The sequence below is a fragment of the Bufo gargarizans genome, chromosome 8, assembly GCF_014858855.1.
Source record: "Bufo gargarizans isolate SCDJY-AF-19 chromosome 8, ASM1485885v1, whole genome shotgun sequence".
Lineage (NCBI taxonomy): Eukaryota > Metazoa > Chordata > Amphibia > Anura > Bufonidae > Bufo > Bufo gargarizans.
The window spans coordinates 56,672,740-56,688,547 of NC_058087.1; the positions used below are offsets into that span (position 1 = coordinate 56,672,740).

Below are 15,808 nucleotides of genomic sequence, written 5' to 3' on the forward strand. Positions count from 1 at the left end.
ACCATTAAGAAAGTCATTTAAAAATAGCCTCAGAGCCGAATTTCTGGGATAAAAATGGGGATATTATCCGTGTCCTGAGGCCTTTGTCTGGCCGGATAAACCCCCCGATCTCCACTACACTAAGTATTTCCAAATGATGGTCTGGTAACCCTGCTCTGCTCTCTCCTCACAGCTGCTCACGAGCACTTAAAAGAAAGGGGCATCTTTGGCATCGCACCCCCGCCTGGTGTCGTCCCCGCAGATTACTACCACCAGATGTCGCTACTGGCCGGACACCCCAGCCCCTATGGCGAGCTCCTGTTACAGGCAGGGGCCGCGGGAAGTGCAGGCCACCTCCATGACTATCTGACTCCTATGGATGGTAAGTTATTTCAGTATAAACTACAAATTGGTGCAGTAATGAAAATCAGGAAGTGCTCAACTCCATATACAGTGGCGCATCTATAGGGGGGGGGGGGGGGGGGGCAGATCCTGCACTTGTGGTTCGCTGCTAATGGCAATCCCCAGCAAAAATGCATACACCGGAGGAGGCCCACAGTGGACCACAAGTACCACAATGGACATCCTACACAGGATAGCAAATGTGTGGATGTGATAAACAAACAAAATAACAATAACTTTTACAAAGACAGGTGCGCTCTGCGGTCTAAACCCTCATACCGACTCCTACTGAGCAACAGTTATTGTTATTTTGTAAGTTATCCCAGTGTATATAAAGTACATTGTATAACCCTGAGGTGTATATGGATGATGGGGCTTGTGGTGTATATGGATGATGGGGCTTGTGGTGTATATGGATGATGGGGCTTGTGGTGTATATGGATGATGGGGCTTGTGCTGTATATGGATGGTGGGGCTTGTATCTGGATATTCTGTATCCTGCGCGCAGTCACATATCTTCCATGTTGTTATGACTCCTGTCATCTGAACTTATTTCAGCAACGATCAGCTATTAATAATAGTAAACACGCAGTAACATATAATAACACGCTGTAACATGCAGTAACTTATAATAACACACAGTATCATACAGTAACTTAGAATAAAACGCAGTAACATACACTAACATATAATAACGTACAATAACACGCAGTAACATACAGTAACATATAATAACACGCTGTAACATGCAGTAACTTATAATAACACACAGTATCATACAGTAACTTAGAATAAAACGCAGTAACATACACTAACATATAATAACGTACAATAACACGCAGTAACATACAGTAACATATAATAACGTACAATAACACGCAGTAACATACAGTAACATATAATAACGTACACTAACACGCAGTAACATATAATAACACGCTGTAACATGCAGTAACTTATAATAACACACAGTATCATACAGTAACTTAGAATAAAACGCAGTAACATACACTAACATATAATAACGTACAATAACACGCAGTAACATACAGTAACATATAATAACGTACAATAACACGCAGTAACATACAATAACACGCAGTAACATATAATAACGTACAATAACACGCAGTATCATACAGTAACATACAATAACACGCAGTAACATACAATAACGTACAGTAACACGCAGTATCATACAATAACATACAGTAACACGCAGTAACATACAGTATCATACAATAACGTACAATAACACGCAGTAACATACAATAACACGCAGTAACATACAGTAACATACAATAACATGCAGTATCATACAGTAACCGTACAGTAATAATGAGGTCTCAGTAAAACACAGTAAACACTGCCGTCTTCGCTGCTTCTTCCCCTGAATACAATATTTTGCATTGTTTCACTAATTGCGTCCTGATGTGGGACCCTCAGCGCCTTAGACCCGGCAGCCGTGTTTTCTTAAGGAGCGACCAGATTAGAGCCTCCCGGTCGCCCTGTCATCATCTGTTGCCTTTAATCAGGATCTGGACTCCATTTTCCCCCCAAAACAGGCAAAACGCTGCATTAATTATTTGCAGACTTCATGAGTTGGAGGAGGGGGGTAGGTATCTGCACATTAACGGCTGTATTTAGACCCCCATACATGATGTATGTGCTGCTGACAAGATGTCCCGTGTTCTGCCGGATACGTGCAGAGCTTCTATTCTAGTGTGAGATGATGATGGTAGTAGTGCCCCCCCCCCCCCCCCATGAGACTCATCTTCCTCAATCTCAATCTTACACAGATAAGGAGCTTTATGGTGGACTATGTGCTTCAGTATCTCTTTTTGCTGTCAGTGGACGGATGAATGTCTTATTTACACCCAGAGTCTAAACCCCCATATAAACTTAAAGGGTTCCTCCGACTTCAGGAAGCGGCATTTATCATGTAGAGAAGGCTAATACAAGGCCTTTCCTAATGTATTGGGATTCTCCCTGTTGCCTCCTTTGCTGGATTCATTTTGCCATCACATTATACACGGCTCATATTCAGGGGTCACGACCACCCTGTAATCCAGGAGTGGTGGTCGTGCTATCACACTATAGGAAAAAGTGCTGGCTGCTCTGGTGGCCGGGACTGTGGGAGAACACGTGCAGCTCCTGTCCTGACCACCCCGTATCTGCACTGCAGCGGTGGTCGTAACCCCTGGATAGGAGCCGTGTATAATACGATGGAGAAATGAATCCAGCCAATATGGAGAATCAGAATACATTAGTGAGGGCCTCGTGTTAACCCTGTCTACGTGATAAATGCCATTGGCTGAAGTGAGAGGACCCCTTTAATATTAGTCCGACATCTGACACATTTGTTGCAGTGTATCAGTGTAGATAACCCTCTCCTTTCCTGAAAGTTTGTTACAATGTATCAGTGCAGGTCAAATAATGTATCGGCTCCCTGATAATTGCCTAGACTCGCTACAACCATAACCAACTCATCGGCTCTGTGAGAAGGGAGCAGGGCAGGTTTTCATCAACAGCCTTTAAACAAAAATGTTTCCATTTACTGACAGCAAACAGAGATATGGTAAATGGGGGAATGAAAGATTGAAGGTAGTTTTGCTCCGACCGCTGATGGGTTTGTTACTATGTGTCAGTGGTAAGTAGGACAAGTAAAGATCTCTGCTGCTGCGAGTGTTTCCTGAGAGTCTCTATTCACTGACCGAGCTCTAAAGGGTATTTTCAGGTGGAGTTCCCCTTTAAAGGGAATCTATGATTAGATACCTTGATATAAATCCATCTGCGCTGCTGATGCTCTTGGTCCGATCTCCATTTGTGCCCTAATGTGGAGAAATCAGCATTTTCTTTTATGCCAATTATCCCCTGGGTGCAACGAAGGTGTTGCTGTTGCACCTCGTGGCACCCAGATTCTCCACTCACTTGCTCTGATGTGCACGTCCCCACCACTTTGGCTGACAGGACTGGGCAGTGAAGACGTACTCACGCCAGGCCCGAAGTTATGTGGCAGCGTGTTTGGCGCACCCGCAGGCCAGGCGGTGGATTTAGATCACGGTATCTGATGGCAGATTCCCTTTAGGCCCCGGTTCAGTCCTCTGTGGATGCATCTAGTTGCCTTTAGGACCAATATTTGTCCTGAGTGAAAACCCTCCTGCCTGCAGTGCGGCCTCGCATGACCTCGCTCTCTGGAGATGGCGCACATTTGTCACGTGCGCTTAGCGGTTTCTTGCCAGCGCAGACAGGCTGCAGTTTACTTTAATTGTCATCTCAATCATTATGTACAATAACATCACAGCCGGATTAGGACTAAAACTTAGATCTGGGCGCAGGCGGAAAATGTGAGTCCAGGGGAGGACGGCGTGCGATGTTTTCCTTTAATTAACCCCTTTTCTGCTGAGACAACAGAGACAATATTAAAGGGCCAGAGCTTGTAAGACTGCAGCGGCTAAAGTCACTGTCACATCTTTTGTGCACCTTGTGTCCGTCATCACATTAGAGAAAACGACAGCCGGCGAAATGGCTGATAACAGGGGACAGCAGAGTACAAGGATAGCCTGCACCTTACTGTCCCTTTAAGCTATAAAACACTGGAATCTCCAGTCTTTGCTATTTTGTGTTACTTTTATGAGGAAAAGTTCTGCAACTTTCTAACAGACTTTGTGTCTCAATTGCTCCAAGTTTTTAAGATCTGTGCTTGCTGTCAGTGCATTAAAATACTCTTGTTTATCACAAAGGACAAAACCAGGCCTTAGGCTACATGCACACGACCATTGTGTGTTTTGTGGTCCGCAAATTGCGGATCTGCAAAACACGGATGGCGTCCATGTGCGTTCCGCAATTTTCAGAACGGCACGGACAGCCTTTAATATAACTGCCTATTCTTGTCCACAAAGCGGACTGCAGGTGTGACAATTGGCAGGGTGGTCTCAGGTGGTCCCTGATCAGTGGTGACTGTATATATCTGTATGCAGTTATCTCCTGAGCTCCCTCTAGCGGTGGCTGTATATATCTGTATGTAGTAATCTCCTGAGCTCCCTCTAGCGGTGGCTGTATATATCTGTATGTAGTAATCTCCTGAGCTCCCTCTAGCGGTGGCTGTATATATCTGTATGTAGTAATCTCCTGAGCTCCCTCTAGTGGTGGCTGTATATATCTGTATGTAGTAATCTCCTGAGCTCCCTCTAGTGGTGGCTGTATATATCTGTATGCAGTAATCTCCTGAGCTTCCTCTAGTGGTGGCTGTATATATCTGTATGTAGTAATCTCCTGAGCTTCTTCTAGTGGTGGCTGTATATATCTGTATGTAGTAATCTCCTGAGCTTCCTCTAGTGGTGGCTGTATATATCTGTATGTAGTAATCTCCTGAGCTTCCTCTAGTGGTGGCTGTATATATCTGTATGTAGTAATCTCCTGAGCTTCCTCTAGTGGTGGCTGTATATATCTGTATGTAGTAATCTCCTGAGCTTCCTCTAGTGGTGGCTGTATATATCTGTATGTAGTAATCTCCTGAGCTCCCTCTAGTGGTGGCTGTATATATCTGTATGTAGTAATCTGCTGACCTCCCTCTAGTGGTGGCTGTATATATCTGTATGCAGTAATATACTGAGCTCCCTCTAGTGCTGGCTGTATATATCTGTATGTAGTAATCTCCTGAGCTCCCTCTAGTGGTGACTGCTGGAATCCAGAATGTTATCTTGTATCTATGACTATGTAGAGAATTTGGAACCTTGGTATCAGAAAAACAAATTTTCGATCAATATAAAGATAAATTATAAAAGGATTCTGCACAGAATTTTAGTGTTCATGGGCAGAAATTTACCTTAATGCTGGAGCTAGACAGTGAACTCATTGATATCTCTGACAGCTTAGTGTATTCATTTGAAGGGGTCCAGGGGCTCAGGGAGTCCGGCAGTGCATAGGGACCCTCAGTTATGGGGCTCCACCTTTCAGTCCTGACACTCGGCTCCAGTGGATCCATAGCAGATGTTCACATAAGATGAGCCGGTGTATGAGGCGTTCCCATTACGGCCAGGTTCACACCACTGTAGCTTCTGGATCAGTGTTCTGACTACTCTCGGAACGGGAGTCAGTTTCAATAGTTTTAATACAAAATTTTCAATTTGTGGTGATCTGACAATGAATGGCTGATGGCAAATCAACAAGTGTGACAATTGGCAGGGTGGTCTCAGGTGGTCCCTGATCAGTAGTAATACATCATGCAAAGCTCGGGCTGCTGTATCTGAGCCGCACTTCATAGCTTCATTGTGAACCTTGGACAGGAGCCTGCGCGTTTCACGGCCACACAGAGTGCGATTGATAGAGTCCAGGCAGCTGCAGGCTCCGCTCTGTGACTGCCCTTGTCTGCTCATTGCTTGCGCTGTGCCAGATGACGGTCATTTGCTCGGCTGCTGGACACCGGCCACAGAGACAACTCTTATTTTATGTTATTCCAAGTGCTGGGACAGCACATCCTGACTCTTCCCGGTATCCGAGCTGCTGATGTGGTACATGGATGAGCAGGAGGCTCCGTCTGCAGGGTCCTGGATGTGAGGACTTGAGCACAGTCCTTGGGTCCTGGATATGAGGACATGTGCACAGTCCTGGGGTCCTGGGTATAAGGACATGTGCACAGTCCTAGGGGTCCTGGATATGAGCACCCTAGCCTTTTGCTGTGGGCTCCCTTCAATTCTTTATGCACCCCGGTTTTATAGAACTCACCCAGAGGACCCGTTCCCTCTCCTGATGTCTGGTTTAGTAACTATTTGTTTTCCCCATGTATTAACACTTCTGGAGCATCTGTTCTGACGACACTGTGCTGTGCCATTCCTCTGTTATTCCTGCTAGAAGCAGTCTGCAGTAAAGGTACTTCTGGGTGCTGCCAGTAGCTGGTGGGTCTCACTGTCCAATCAGAGCTTCTGGTGTCAGACTGTGCAGCACCCGCCCTCCTCTCCCGACTGGTAACACCCATCTGGACCTTTACTGCAAGCCGCTGGCAATTCATTCATAAACTTCTAGTAGAAATAACAGAGGAATGGCACAACATAGCGTTATAAGAACAGATGCTCCAGAATCGTTATTACATGGGGAAAGCAAGTAATTACTATGACAGACATGTCCGGAGAGGGGAGATATAGATATTTCTCCTAGCCTTCTCCCCGGTACCAGGACCTGGTTTGGTCCACACATTGGTAAGTGGGCGCAGAGGCAGCGCTAACATCCTCCTGAGTATATTAGTGGGGCCTGTAGGTAAGTGGCGAGCGCGACATAAATCAATGCAAACGAGGACAGAAAAATGAGCACAAAGTTTTCGTGTTCCCTAATTCATCAGGGGAAGTGGCACATTAATAAGCGGGTCTCCCCAGAGGTGGGCAGGTAGCAGAGATGGATCTGGCTGCCAGCGCTGTCCTGCTTCCGCCAGCTAATAGAGGGAAAAACACATTGTAATCCGCTGCCTCTGGATCGCCCCTCATTACTCATCCCTCATTGGATAATTACATCTGTGCCCAGTGCAGTGCCGGACGAGATCAGCGGCGCCGTATACACCACAGGAGTCCCCTATATAGCCCCCAAACCCAGGACAGAGGGAGGGAAGGGGGTCAACCCTCAGATGCCAGTAGACCGGGGTACCAGGAGCAGAAGCGCTGCCCATGAGGAGGAGGGGGTGATTATCCTGTAGGGTCTGCCTCTGGTATGGAGTGAAGCGAGCCATCATGTACAAAGAGTCCCGCAAGGGTGGAAAGGGCATTCCGGACCTGCCCTCTTTACTGCGGACCCTACAGCTTCGCCGGACTCTGAGAACTGCAAACGGCTCTGCGGGCAAGGCCATGTCTCGCTTCTTGCTCCTGCCCCTCTGCAGGGGTCTGGGCTGGGACAAGTGGGACAGCTCCATCCCTTACAACTGGCACGCTCCCTGGTATTACGGAGATGTCGTCAGGTTTGTGAGGAAACAGCAACTAGAAGGCCTCAAGGCCGACTTGTGGAAACCCAAGACGATCCACAAGCTAATCAGAGCCTTGGTGGAGTCAATTCCAGGGCTCCCTGATGACACCGCAGAGACAGTATGGACCCCATCCAGGGAGGCCTACCATCCGGCCTTTCATGCACGCCCCACAACTGGTGCAAAACCCGGTACTGCCCCAGGTGCCCTTTCACGGAGGAAACGTCTTATCACCTGTTTTGGGAGTGCCCCTTTGCACAGGGCCTGTTGGATGCCCAGGAACAGCCTGCAACACACCTCGGTGCTGTACGGACTTTGTGTCTGTCCTTTCAATAAAAGTTTCAGGCATGTGATTTCCCCTCCCTACCTCCTCCTTCCCATCCCCCACTCATCACTGTCTAAGGCAGGCATCCTCAAACTGCGGCCCTCCAGCTGTTGCAAAACTACAACTCCCAGAATGCCCAAACAGCCTACAGGTATCAGCCTACAGCAGGGCATTGTGGGAGTTGTAGTTTTACAACAGCTGGAGGGCCGCAGTTTGAGGATGCCTGGTCTAAGGGTACTTTCACACTAGCGTTTTAGTTTTCCGGTATTGAGTTCCATCATAGGGTCTCAATACTGAAAAGAAAACGCTTCAGTCGATTCATTGTCAATGGGGACAAAACTGAACAGAACAGAACAGAGTCACCAGAATGCATTCCGTTCCGTTTAGTTGCGTTCCCATACCAGAGAGCAAACCGCAACATGTTGTAGTTTGCTTTCCGTCCTGGGATGTGGCGCAAGACGGATCTGGCATGACCCCACTATATATACACTATAGATGATACATTGTAACAGTCACAGTATATACTGTATATATGATACAATGTAACAGTCACAGTATATATACTATACATGATACAATGTAACAGTCACAGTATATATACTATACATGATACGATGTAACAGTCACAGTATATATACACTATACATGATACGATGTAACAGTCACAGTATATATGATATTATGTAGTGATTACAGTTTATACTGTATATATGATATAATGTAACAGAGTATATACAGTAACAGTCACAATATATACTGTATATACAGACGTGGACAAAATTGTTGGTACCCTTTGGTCAATGAAAGAAAAAGTCACAATGGTCACAGAAATAACTTTAATCTGACAAAAGTAATAATAAATTAAAATTCTATAAATGTTAACCAATGAAAGTCAGACATTGTTTTTCAACCATGCTTCAACAGAATTATGTAAAAAAATAAACTCATGAAACAGGCATGGACAAAAATGATGGTACCCCTAACTTAATATTTTGTTGCGCAACCTTTTGAGGCAATCACTGCAATCAAACGCTTCCTGTAACTGTCAATGAGACATCTGCACCTCTCAGCAGGTATTTTGGCCCACTCCTCATGAGCAAACTGCTCCAGTTGTGTCCGGTTTGAAGGGTGCCTTTTCCAGACTGCATGTTTCAGCTCCTTCCAAAGATGCTCAATAGGATTGAGGTCAGGGCTCATAGAAGGCCACTTTAGAATAGTCCAATTTTTTCCTCTTAGCCATTCTTGGGTGTTTTTAGCGGTGTGTTTTGGGTCATTGTCCTGTTGCAAGACCCATGACCTGCGACTGAGACCAAGCTTTCTGACACTGGCTAGTACATTTCTCTCTAGAATTCCTTGATAGTCTTGAGATTTCATTGTACCCTGCACAGATTCAAGACACCCTGTGCCAGACGCAGCAAAGCAGCCCCAGAACATAACAGAGCCTCCTCCATGTTTCACAGTAGGGACAGTGTTCTTTTCTTGATATGCTTCATTTTTTCGTCTGTGAACATACAGCTGATGTGCCTTGGCAAAAACTTCGATTTTTGTCTCATCTGTCCACAGGACATTCTCCCAGAAGCTTTGTGGCTTGTCAACATGTAGTTTGGCATATTCCAGTCTTGCTTTTTTATGATTCGTTTTCAACAATGGTGTCCTCCTTGGTCGTCTCCCATGTAGTCCACTTTGGCTCAAACAACGACGGATGGTGCGATCTGACACTGATGTTCCTTGAGCATGAAGTTCACCTTGAATCTCTTTAGAAGTCTTTCTAGGCTCTTTTGTTACCATTCGGATTATCCGTCTCTTAGATTTGTCATCAATTTTCCTCCTGCGGCCACGTCCAGGGAGGTTGGCTACAGTCCCATGGATCTTAAACTTATGAATAATATGTGCAACTGTACTCACAGGAACATCTAGTTGCTTGGAGATGGTCTTATAGCCTTTACCTTTAACATGCTTGTCTATAATTTTCTTTCTGATCTCTTGAGACAGCTCTTTCCTTTGCTTCCTCTGGTCCATGTCGAGTGTGGTACACACCATATCACCAAACAACACAGTGATTACCTGGAGCCATATATATAGGCCCAATGGCTGATTACAAGGTTGTAGACACCTGTGATGCTAATTAGTGGACACACCTTGAATTAACATGTCCCTTTGGTCACATTATGTTCTGTGTTTTCTAGGGGTACCATCATTTTTGTCCATGCCTGTTTCATGAGTTTATTTTTTTACATAATTCTGTTGAAGCATGGTTGAAAAACAATGTCTGACTTTCATTGGTTAACATTTATAGAATTTTAATTTATTATTACTTTTGTCAGATTAAAGTTATTTCTGTGACCATTGTGACTTTTTCTTTCATTGACCAAAGGGTACCAACAATTTTGTCCACGTCTGTATGATATTATGTAGTGATCACAGTATATATGATACAATGTAACAGTCACAGTATATATATATATATATATACAATGTAACAGTCACAGGGAGTGTACATATGATACATTGTTGCGGTTGTCAGTTTTGATCACACTGTCTTTACTCTCCCAGTTTCCCGGTTCTCGAGTCCCCGTGTCACGCCGAGGTTGAGCCGGAAGCGAGCCCTGTCTATCTCCCCCCTCTCTGATGCCAGCATTGACCTGCAGACCATGATCCGCACCTCGCCCAACTCCCTGGTGGCGTACATCAATAACTCCAGGAGCAGCTCCGCAGCCAGTGGCTCCTATGGGCACTTATCCGCCGGAGCGATCAGGTGAGTGCTGCGTCAGATCTGGGATTTTCCTTGTAGGATCCAGAGGTGTGGTAATAACAGTGTAACTAATTCTGCCGTCTCCTCCAGCCCGGCCTTCAGCTTCCCGCATCCCATCAACCCGGTGGCCTATCAGCAACTCCTGAACCAGCAGCGCAGTCTGAACTCCACATTCGGGCACAGCCCCCTCATCCATCCGCCCCCCTCATTTGCATTACGCCAGCAGGGATGTGTGCCCACCTCCAGCCCAGCTCCAGCGCCAACCATCAGCAGCACCGCGGCATCCAACCCCGGCCAGGTGAGCTGCCAGCATCGGCGTAATGTTGCCCTGATTTGGCGATTGCACACTTGGTGCGAGGGAAACGTAAATCTCACTGGAAGAAAATAAATCCTCAGTTTCTGGAAAATATCATCACTATATAAAGAAAAATTCTGCAGTTTCCAATACATTTTCTGTTTATTTTCACCCTCTTCAAGATCTCGGCTTGCTGTCAGTGAACAGGAACTTTCTTGCCTATATCCAAAGACTATAAACTCATCCCGTTCACTCATCTGATGGTAATTATGATTGAATCCAGCGCAGACTGCTGTGGGAAAAAAGTCTGAACTCCAGAGTGATAGATTCTGTGCTGATACATTGTAGCAAAGTATCAGGGCACAAAACAGATCTGTGTAGCTGGTCTACTGGTTTGTGTCTAGACTGATACATTGTAACAAGCTCGTCAGGACCTGTATCTCCACCAGCTGACAGCAAGCAGAGATCAGGAGTGTATGTAGCTCACTGATTCTGGCCTGGACTGGATACATTTCTAGCAAATTCTAAAATGACAAGCAGAGATCTTGAAAATTATTTTAAAAAAAATTATTAGAAAGTGAGAGAACATTTTTTGGTATCAGATGGAGATCGGCGGGTCGGCCTCATGATTCTGCCGGGTCCATCCTATTCTGATGGGTCCAAACCTGTCTTTGTTCTCCGAGTCTTTTGCATCATTTTGATTTATTTCCTGGATGTTTCTTGTGACTTAACGCAGAACAAGCAGAACAGCGAGTCGGCCGTGAGCAGCACGGTCAACCAGGTGATCAGCAAGCGCAGCAAAGTGAAGATCGAGGAGGAGGCGGCCAGCAGGGACTCCCCCAGCCCCCCGGTAACGTGCTCCCTGTCATATGTGTCAACTAGGTATTCTGGTGGATGTCTCCCCTCCCCGGGTAGATGCATGTGCCCCCTTATATATTGCATCCATGCAATGCTACAATGTATCCTAGAAGTATGTGCCCCCCTTATATATTGCATCCATGCAATGGTACAATGTAACCTAGAAGTATGTGCCCCCTATATATTGCATCCATGCAATGCTACAATGTAACCTAGAAGTATGTGCCCCCCTATGTACTGTGTTACAATGTAACCATTATAGTTATGTTCTCGGAGCCACAAGCGCCATCAGCGACTGTTTCCTACAGCTTTCGGTATTATGTAACGTCCTCTTGTTATATTATTTATATAATTGGACAACATTTCACTTATAGGATTTTCCTCCTAGTGATTTAACCCTTCATATTCTCCTGGTAGGACCATATGACTGAGCTGAAAGACGACTTGGACAGAGAGGACTGTAAGCAAGAACCGGAGGTCATTTATGAAACCAACTGCCATTGGGAAAGCTGCTCCAAGGAGTTCGACACCCAAGACCAACTGGTCCACGTGAGTTGTCCCTGAGACCCCGATGTGTTTATTAATATACGTTGTATGTACCCATCATGCCTCGCTGCGCACAGTGAAATATTGCACCAATGCCTCGTTAATAGCAGATCCCATCCCTGAAGAACCTGCAGCAGACCCCACCTCCGAGGAACCTGATCTTTATCACACAGCAAGCCCAACCACAGACAAACTTAATAATTAGCGTTACCATATAACAGATCCTTCCCCTGAGGAATCTGATCATTATCACACAGAAGAGCCCATCCCAGACGAAACTGATCATTATCATTACTACACAGCAGATCCCACTCCTGAAGAACCTCCTTATCACACGTCAGATCCCACCTCAAAGGAACATGATCATTATCACACAGTAAATTCAACCCCTGAGGAAGCTGCTTATTATCATTACTACACAGCAAATCCCATCTCTGAATTAACGGCTGCATATCCCACCTCAAAGGAACCTGATGATTATCATTACCACACAGCAGATACCACCCCTGAGGAAGCTGATCATTATCACACAGCAAAGCCCACCCCTGAGGAAGCTGCCTATTATTACACAGCAGTCTTAACACTGGACAGAAATTGTTGCTCTAAATGTTTGCAAATTGCTCCAACTTATTTCTCTGAAGGAGCCTTAAACAGAAATGATCCCCGAAAAAAGCAAATATTAATTGCTAAATATATGGGTGTCGCGTTGTGTTTATCAGGGCTTTACATTTGCACCAATTTAGGGGTAAAACGTGCAGATATGCAGGTTACTGTATTGTGCAGTGTATAAATGGATGATATGTCTCGTCGGCAGCATGCTTATCTCCTGCGTCCTCTCTCTGCAGCACATCAATAATGAGCACATTCACGGCGAGAGGAAGGAGTTTGTGTGTCGCTGGCAGGACTGCACGCGGGAGCAGAAGCCATTTAAAGCACAGTACATGCTGGTGGTTCACATGAGGAGACATACAGGAGAAAAGCCTCACAAGTGCACGGTAAGCTGCCGCAAAACTGCCGATATCAGCAGCTGCGACAGTCCGCCCCATAAATAGTAGCTGACGCTGCCCCCAGGGGATGCCACTAACCACTATACTTACTGCACCTCCGAGGAAGCCCCAGGAGGGAACGCTTCATAAAAGTGCTGCGTTAACGCTCTTAGCGGCTGCTTGTACCTGGGAGGGGGGGGGGGGGGGGGCGTGACGAAAGCCCCACGTCTAGAGGTTCTAGTTTAAGTTTCAATGTGGGGATCTCTCATGTGATTCTTCAAAATCTACACTATAACTGTTGATCCTGAGCCTCCTGGTTAATAAATAGAATGCTAGTACTACATTAAGAACTGACACACAAGCAACACAGCAAGGCCTCATGCACACGGTCATCAATATACAGGCACCGGCCGCGTGCTCCCCGCATCACACATGCGGACCCATTTACTTGCATGGAGGCACGGAACCAGTACAGAGCGCTTCCATGGTGTTTCTGTCCGTGCCTCCGCACTGCAAAAAAATAGAACATGTTCTATTTTTTTGCGGTGCTGACGGATCACGGGCCCATTCAAGTTGAATGGGCCTCAATCCGTCCCGGCCGCCGCACGGACGTTGCCCGTGCAAAATACACAAAACGGCAGCGCTACGGCCGTGTGGATGAGGCCTAAAGGAAAGAAGGGAGAGGAATATCTTTATAACATTGTAGCATTACATCTCACACAGGTCTGTGGAAAGCTGGGTGTTTGGCGTCTGTTTTTGGGGGGTGCATACCCTATAAATGTGTCATTGTTTCCGCAGTTTGAAGGCTGCTTTAAAGCATATTCCCGACTGGAGAACCTGAAGACGCACCTGCGGTCTCACACCGGAGAGAAGCCGTACGTGTGCGAGCACGAGGGCTGCAACAAGGCCTTCTCCAACGCGTCCGACCGTGCGAAGCACCAGAACAGGACTCATTCCAACGAGGTGAGGCTTCCATTCTGCTGACAGGGGATTCTCCGCCTTACAGCCGCTCAAGCAAAAAAAAAAAAAATTCTTGTTATAGAATTTATTTTGCCGCCGCTCCAGACCGCACCGGCGCTGCACCCCCGACTGTTTCATAAAGTGGCTGCAGATGTTGGGCTGGTGCATGGATGCCAAATAGGTGTGGACTATAAAACCCGTCCGTCCTGTTAGTGTCGAGCACAGGAAATGGGAAGCATCTGTGCTTCAGAGCTGAACTCTGTTGGCTTTTTTCTTGATATTCACCATGTGAATGGTGCAGACCCCTGCGGTCATCCCCGGACCTGGCGCACACATGTAACCTGCAGTTTTATTGCTTCGATACACACATCCAGCATCGGCACTCGTTAGTTAATAGGGTAATGACGGAAAGCCGAACACAGCAGAGCGGTACTCAGTGCAGCGGAGGGGGCTGTGTTATCCCCCAGTCATTTCACTTTACTATTGCAGCACAGATTTATAGGCGGCAGTCACAAACCTGGCGGGACTGAACACATGTACAGCCTGCGTCTGTGTGTGACATACGTGTGCGCCGGGAGTGAGCATGGCACACGACTTTTCAAGACCTCTGTTTGCTGTCAGTAGATGAAAGCAAGGCTCGGAATGCAGCTCTCTCTGACCCGGACTTCGCTCTGATACATTGTAATAAACTGCAGCTGTGGGAAGGTCGATGGGTTTCCAGCCTTTACATCTAAAGAAGAATGTTCACTGACAGCAAGCAGGGGTTTTAAAACTGAAGCAAAATAAAACCAAAATATATTAAGGTTTAATCTAGCAATGATTTACATAAGACAATGATCGTTATAGAAGACTGTATTCGGGCAGCAGCGGGGTGAGCAGGCAATACCGCCATCCGACCGGCATTCCTGCCCCGTGGAGAACACTTCGGTCTGATATGTGTAGAAAGGGTTAATGTTGAATTCGCTCAGTCAGTAAGATTTTGTTTTTCGTCTTTTCCAGAAACCGTACATCTGCAAAATTCTGGGATGTACGAAGAGATACACAGACCCCAGCTCTCTCCGGAAGCACGTCAAGACGGTTCACGGTCCCGAGGCGCACGTGACAAAGAAACAGCGCAATGATGTCATCTCCAGACCGGGGCCTAGGGAAAACGGCGATGACGAAGGCGGTAACAGACTGTCCGCTGAACACACAGAGTCTAATGGAGGCCCCAGAGGTAGAGAAGACGGCTTCCAGTCCAGGACCATCAAGACTGAGGACAGTATGGTGAGTAGTGGAGAGACAGGGGCCCCTGTGCCTGGGGGCCACATATTTCAATAAGGTGTAATGACATCATGCTAGTCACACATTATAAAGAGCCATATACAGCGACGGGTGACGCCATTGACACGGGGCTAGCTTTTACAGTGGGGTCAAGAAATGTTAAAGGGGACCTCTCACATCTCCGGGCAGGTCTGCATCCCCCATGTAAGAACCATTCTGGAGCATCTATTCTTATGACATCCCTCTATTATTCCTACTAGACATTTATGAGTAACAGTGGAGGCTACCAGTTGGGGGTAACCCTGCATAGTCTAACACTGGCAGTAATGACTGGTTAGCGTCAGACAGACCCCGACTGGTATCACCCAGATGGACCTCTCATCATAAACTTCTAGTAGGGATAATAGAGGAACAACACATCATAGAATGCAAGTATTTCCTAGAACAGACCTGTCAGGACAGGTGAGGGGTCCTATGCAGATGTGTATGAAGCTAT

General features: G+C 46.4%; 1 protein-coding gene across 2 annotated transcripts in view; it reads left to right on the forward strand.

Moving 5' to 3' along the window:
- GLI2 (GLI family zinc finger 2) overlaps nt 1-15,808 on the forward strand; it is a 94,464-nt gene that overhangs the window by 71,944 nt on the left and 6,712 nt on the right. For both annotated transcript variants that reach the window (XM_044304310.1, XM_044304311.1), the window contains exons 5-12: nt 173-361; nt 10,206-10,407; nt 10,495-10,702; nt 11,436-11,549; nt 11,975-12,106; nt 12,949-13,098; nt 13,888-14,052; nt 15,049-15,315. In XM_044304310.1, coding sequence (XP_044160245.1) covers nt 173-361; nt 10,206-10,407; nt 10,495-10,702; nt 11,436-11,549; nt 11,975-12,106; nt 12,949-13,098; nt 13,888-14,052; nt 15,049-15,315 — 1,427 coding nt within the window. The remainder of the gene's footprint in view (nt 1-172; nt 362-10,205; nt 10,408-10,494; nt 10,703-11,435; nt 11,550-11,974; nt 12,107-12,948; nt 13,099-13,887; nt 14,053-15,048; nt 15,316-15,808) is intronic.